Source organism: Porites lutea, chromosome 6 (assembly GCF_958299795.1).
Source record: "Porites lutea chromosome 6, jaPorLute2.1, whole genome shotgun sequence".
In the NCBI taxonomy this organism is placed as follows: domain Eukaryota; kingdom Metazoa; phylum Cnidaria; class Anthozoa; order Scleractinia; family Poritidae; genus Porites; species Porites lutea.
Window position 1 is genome coordinate 18316428 of NC_133206.1, and position 6307 is coordinate 18322734.

Consider the following 6307-nt stretch of genomic DNA (forward strand, 5'->3'; position numbering starts at 1 on the left):
CCTGGAAGATTGGAATTGTAGAAACAGCAGCTTTGCGCTGGGTGGTAAGGCGAACCTCGACTTTTTTAGAATTCAACAAGGCCGGGTTACGTCCGGCGTCGAAAAGGGAGGGGGAAAGGGGAAGAGGAGGGGGATTCCATTGTTTCTCACCTTCTCCCTTCCCTCACCTCCCCATTCTTTTCACCTTTCTCGCAGGCTAGTCGGACGTCCCCGTTTTTTTGTATCCTTCCCATGACAGACTGCGCTTTTCCGATTTTCCGCGCCACAGTGATGCAAAACAGGGATTCTCGTTGCTTTTTTCACTGTACTTTTTGAATGTGATACATGTCCCATAACCTTTTCATTTTTTCCTGACGTGTTCCCTCTGTTTACAGTCCATGCTGCCAAACCTGTCAGCTACTCCACCTTTTGCAACACTATTACGGAAAGACGAAGACAGCAAACCCAGCTGTTTACCTCCAGATAGTAACCTTAAAAATTCTTCAACGATGCTTAATAGAAAGGTATGTAACACTTCTCCTAAGAAGGCGCGCAACAGGTACTGAACATAAACAAACACTGTAAGCACATGACGTCGAGATAACTGAAACTGTATGAATAGAGAACAATTTGTATTACCATATTGATTTCAGTGTAGTCCCCCCCAAGTTTGAGAAATCATTAAGCTAAGAAGAGGAGGCTTTCCCTGTAGTGTCACTGTTGTTTCCATTATCAGTATTGTAGTGTTGTCAAGGATATCTCCCACTTTAAAAACACAGCAATACATTTGCCTCGTGCTTTGTCACTGCATAAGAACGCTGTTTATGTCTTAGTGTGTGTACTGAAATTTCTGGACCAAAGAGAACGAAACCTCCCCTTTTCTCTGGAATTATTTGCTACCACCCAGTGTAATCTCTATCTCAGTGAAACGTGCACAAACCCTCAGGTAAAGAGCTCATTTGGTTTCTGTATTATGATATTGCAGGATAGTTCATCGGATAAATTAGAAAGTAGACGGCCATCAACAGTTCCTCCTCCTACACCCAGTCAGCTGGGTTGGGATGATGACTTTGTCATGGTAGAACTGGTTAGTAATAAAACGTGCCCTAAACATACATTTTTGAATACAGAGGTTTAGATAGTGACTATTGAAAGTCATTGAACGGGTGCTAATTGATCACACTCATTTTAGAGGTTGATAACGATTTTGTCAGATAAGCATGGTTAGCTCATCAGTCGGTAGAGCACTTGACTGCAGAGCGGGAGGTTGCGGGCTCGATGCCAGCGGCCGGACCAACACTCAAGATCTTAAAATAACTGAGAAATGAAGGTGTTCACCTTGAAAACGGCGAGACCTTCGCGTGGCACGGATGACCATGTAAAATGGTAGTCTCATCTCTATTAGCGTCCTCGATTAGTACTTTTGTGCTAAAGACGTTGACTCTTAAATAAAGTGCTTTTATTATACAGCTATTTCGAGAGAGGCTGTCGAAAAAAATGTGCACGCGACAATTCCGAAAGGTAATATGAGATATGATCAATACACTGTTCCTGACACTGTAGCTGTCGAGCCTACTTTTGTTGCTTTCGTTTAGCATTCGCAAACGTACGTCCATGACCTCTCGCACCATTCTTACAAATTTCTGTGAAGAACAGTCAACTGAAAACCACCCACAATAGACACAATACCTTTCGCCGGATTGTCGCGTGCCGTTTTTCCGACAACCTTTCTCGAAACAACTGTATACTCTGCCATTAAAACCACCTTTTATAAACAGCATTACAGCTGGTACCATAGAAAGTGCTGCTCCCGCGGTGGTAAAAAGAGCTAAGAAGTGTCTCAGTGTTATTCTCAAAGACTGGTTCAGTCAATTCGTTGCAAGGCAAATTGATATCTGCTACGGCAGATTGTCACTTTCAGCTGTCAAGGTCAATCACCGGTTAGCCTGCGCCCCCCTGAGGGGAGAGGGCGGTTGTACAGAGGCTATCACTGGTCAGAACTGATCAATAATGTTAAATTTACAACCTTTCATAGCACTTGACACCAGATGCCTATTTTTACTTTTTAGAAGTTTTCAGTTTTATTGCCCATTTTGGGGCTGTTGCGCGTGAGAGCTCTGGGTTGGTGTTGTGTCGCATTGCACTATGGGAATGTTTTGGGGGCGCCAACACTTCTGTTATTGGCTAGTTCAAAGATACGCGGGAAACTGGGTCAAAATTCGTCCCGCACTGAAAACAGTCCCATGATGCAATCCGATCCTTCACCGAGCCAGTCTCCAGGGCAACTTCAAATAGCCCACGTTCAAAATGTTAAAATTCTAACATGACTCCGAGGCTTTCTGGTCATTTTTCTATATTTGGTGTGGCTTTCTTTGTATTCAAGTCTCTTTTGGGAATTGCGAGACAATGGAGTCGTGAAAAATTTGCAATTTCGACCCCAAACAGGCCTAAAGCCTCTGAGTCATGTTAGAATTTTTATACATATATATCGAATGTGGGCTATTGTCTAGGTGTGAGATGTTTTCATGCCTAGTTCTCCCTTTTTTACCAGAAACCAGCGTTTGCGTCACACTCAGGAACATCAGCAGGTGATCTCGGTAGCTTCTTTCGTGAATGCCAAGCTGCTCCGCCACTGAGTCTCTTTCAAGACAACGAGCTTCTTACACTCGACAATGTTATGGTACGTCATATAAGATAAAGCGATCTAACACACTTAATGTCCGTCACCTAAGGTTTTACGTAATGTGTCTGTCCATCTTCGTTGTTGTTTTTAATTGTCATATGTAGCTTTACTGTTTTTTGTTTTTTTACAAATTTTTTTAACTCTGGGACCACTGTAATTGGCTTACTGCTGCTGTGGTATCCCTACTTAATTAAGCATCTATTATTCTTTCTTTCAGTATATATTTATTATCTTTTCTTTTTTCTTTTTCTCTCTGTATCATGTAATAGGCGAAGCTTATAAAATAAAATAAATAAAATAAGATGTCACGCAGAACGCTGAGATATATACTCTGGGCTTGAAGTGGCCTCGTTTGGCAACAGTAATCTTAATACACGTCCACCTGGGAATGATAATGCTCGTGGGTTGTCTGATACTCCCCATACACTTTCGATTTTGATTGTTTGTCCGTTTCTTTTTCTCTGCCGTGCGTGTTTATTCCTACAGTTCAATGTAAGGGGTTAGCTTAAAAGAAACTGTTATGTTGCGTGGTTCAGGATCTTAAATACAAAGATTTGGTGTTGTCAACGGAGTTGATAAGGTAGCGAAGATTGACCACCGTAGGGAGATCGATTAGAGGACGTTTTGAGTTCTAGAGCTTCTAGAGTTCCTGTAAACTAGCTTTATAGCTACGTGTTAGTCACGTTAATAAAGTATGAGTGGTATGAGTATGAGCCCTTACAGGAGGAAGGATTAACACAGTTGGTAATAGTGCGCGGCCTTCCGCGCGGGAAGTCCCGAGTTCGATTCCCAGATGTAAGCACAAATCCTTCTTTAGACTTCTTTCTTTTCTGTACAGCTGTAAATGATTTTGAATACCTGTAAAACGGAGCACTGAAGGAGAGAGAGGGTAAAATGAGCGCACTGACCGTCGGGCTCTGGTTTGTTAATCAGATGAGGACAAGAGACTATAAAGGGGACAGAGAGGGCATCCCCCATATACACCCTATTCCATAGGTAATTCGTCTCGAGTTATTTTTAACACCACAGATCTCAAGGGGATTAGACAACAGCCAATCATATAGCGCGAATGTCTTCCGCGTGGATGACCCACGCTGAGAGCCACGCGTCCTTCACGAAATGACGCAGAACAAAATGGGGGAAGACGCGGAGAGCGATTTTGCTATTCCTTTTGTCGACGAAAACGACTACAGCGAGATTTCTGCGAAAGCTGTGTCAGCGAAACCGAAATTAAAAAAGAATCGCCCTTCCTCTCTTGTATAGAGCTAACAGTAGAGCAGGGAAATCCTTAACACACTGAATATTCTCTCAGGATCATTTATAATATACAGTTTGAAGAGAGCAATTTCTGGTTTGATGTTTATTTTTTTCAGTCTTTATAGCGATTATTCCTACCCACTTACTTTGTCAATTGTAGGCGAACCCTCCTAAAGCTGAATTTCAAGGGACCATATTCAAGCTCAGAAAGAGAAATAAAATTTCGTCGTTGCTTATTTACGTCCTCCATAAAACGCGAAATTAGGCATTTTCACGTCGTAGTCGTGCAAAGACGGGAAAGAAATGAACAAAAAAGTGTGTTGCACGTGCGAAGTTGTTGTTTTGCTAATTAAACCTATTGTTTTTTTGACGTTCTAGTTGTCGTCCGCGTCGTTGGATCTTAAACTCCCTAAATTGTACAAACGACCGGTTTTTTAAAGCACTGAAGTTACGACAACTTCGAGTTAAACTGATTTCACGGGTTGTCAAAGAGTCCAGCGATTCCTTTTTCCCAGGTGAGCGCCGACTCATTTCGCTTCAATATTCAGGAATGCTCTCGATCTTTTTACGCTTTCATTGCCTCTCGCCCGACATGTTTTGCACGGTGTTTGGTCATGCGAAACCTCCACGAAACATCCACGCCTCGCGCGAGGTAACTTTATCCCGATTCTAAAAATAACTCGAGACGAATTACCTATGGAATAGGGTGTATATGGGGGATTCCCTCTCTGTCCCCTTTATAGTCTCTTGGATGAGGACTATTTTTCAAGCTACCGGCGTAAAATAAGGACCGTTTACCTTTCTCCCTCTGACAAGGGATGGCGCTCGAAACTTTAGCATCTTCTTCACCTACGGTGGCCAAACTACCTTATACACTCAGCTGATAAAACCGAATCTTTGTATTCCTACAGTTCTCAATTACGACAATTCGGTCCTCAATGTATGTATTCTTGAAGCTCCGATTGCCAATCCAAATCTTCGCCTTACAACGGTTTCGCTACTTGTCAAATTCGCTACGTTCGAGTTCTAGTCGTCTCACTGCCTATTGGCAAAGTCAAAACCTTGCACCCTCGGAGGGGCAAGCTTAAAGGAACGAGAAATATATTAAGATTTTTTTTTCAGAGCGATTAAGGGAATAATTTCAGTGGTTTACAGAAAGTAGTATGTAGCGAATTTGTCGCGAACTAGGACGTAGCTAATTGGACAAGGGGCGAAACTGGTTGTTACCAAATATACAGTTTGGGTTAGGACCAACACGCCCTTTTCGTTAGCGCGGACTTTCAAAGCCAACTAATGTTGAATAATTAATTAAATTAATTAAAAATTTATGTGTGGCTAGTAAACGCTTTCATCTTGGGAATGGCATCGTTTTCGTTACTGTGCTGAGAAATTAGGGAGCTTAAGCCGGCAAAGAAGTTTTTGAGTTTTCAACCGGAAGTGGACATTTTGCAATATTCGGAACTGGTTCACCTACTTTTTTGGCCAAGTCGTCTCTTTAAGAGCAAGGCAAAAAACATTACGAACTTGACCGCGTTAAGATATATGAAAAGGGAAAATGTTTCGCGTTCGGTTGACGTGCTTCACTCAAAAACGCCTTTACTTCAACTCCGTATTAACGAAAGCTCAAAGAATTCCTTTTGGAAACATGTTATAAACAACACTGACTGGGCGCTTTATAAGGAGCAGGGCTCGAAAAAACTTGAATTCCAGTTTGGCCTTTTGGCAAGCAGCTCTCACGTTTTTCTTGTCAAGGGCCATTGCCTGTTTATCTTACAAGATGACTCTTGCCCATTAGGTAGGTAAGTTTAAACCAAAGTTATTACTTGCCCAGCGACAAAATTACTTGACCTGCACAACCGGATACGACTTTGAATTCTTTACGGGACTTTTTGTGAGCCCATGAAATCAAGTCTTTTTTTGTTCTTTATAGGAACGTTTGGATGGAGAGCTCTGCGGCTTTCGCGAGAACGCTTTTAAATTTGATGAACTTTTAGCAGACCTGAAACAGAGATGAACAGACTTGGGGATTTTGTGCGACGACGAGCTTTGAGCAAAGATGGAAAAATGTGCAAAGACGTGCAGGTAAAAGATTTAAACAAAGTACAACGAGGAAAGAAATAAGCAACAAGAAGTATCACGCTAAGTTCAGCACGGATATTTTACCAATTAAGACCGAGAACAGATTCCGAGATATTTTAATGCTATGGGCAGCAAATTTTTCAGGAGAAAGCTATTTTTATACAAAGAGACAGTGCAAGTGCATATGGATCGCGGAGGAGTTAAACACACTTCAGTCGAGGATAGAGTGTTCGTTATTAGCTTTATCTGCTAGTTGTTCAAAAGTTCAAAACTTGGACCTGTCATTTTGACGCTGAAGAAAACTCTAAG

The 6307-nt window shown here is 41.9% G+C and overlaps 1 protein-coding gene across 2 annotated transcripts in view; it reads left to right on the forward strand.

The window, feature by feature from the left end:
• Positions 1-6307, forward strand: part of LOC140940874 (autophagy-related protein 13-like) — a 16051-nt gene extending 9744 nt beyond the window's left edge. For both annotated transcript variants that reach the window (XM_073389839.1, XM_073389840.1), the window contains 4 exons: positions 375-503; positions 965-1066; positions 2531-2659; positions 5850-6307. In XM_073389839.1, coding sequence (XP_073245940.1) covers positions 375-503; positions 965-1066; positions 2531-2659; positions 5850-5933 — 444 coding nt within the window. In that variant the 3' untranslated portion in view covers positions 5934-6307. The remainder of the gene's footprint in view (positions 1-374; positions 504-964; positions 1067-2530; positions 2660-5849) is intronic.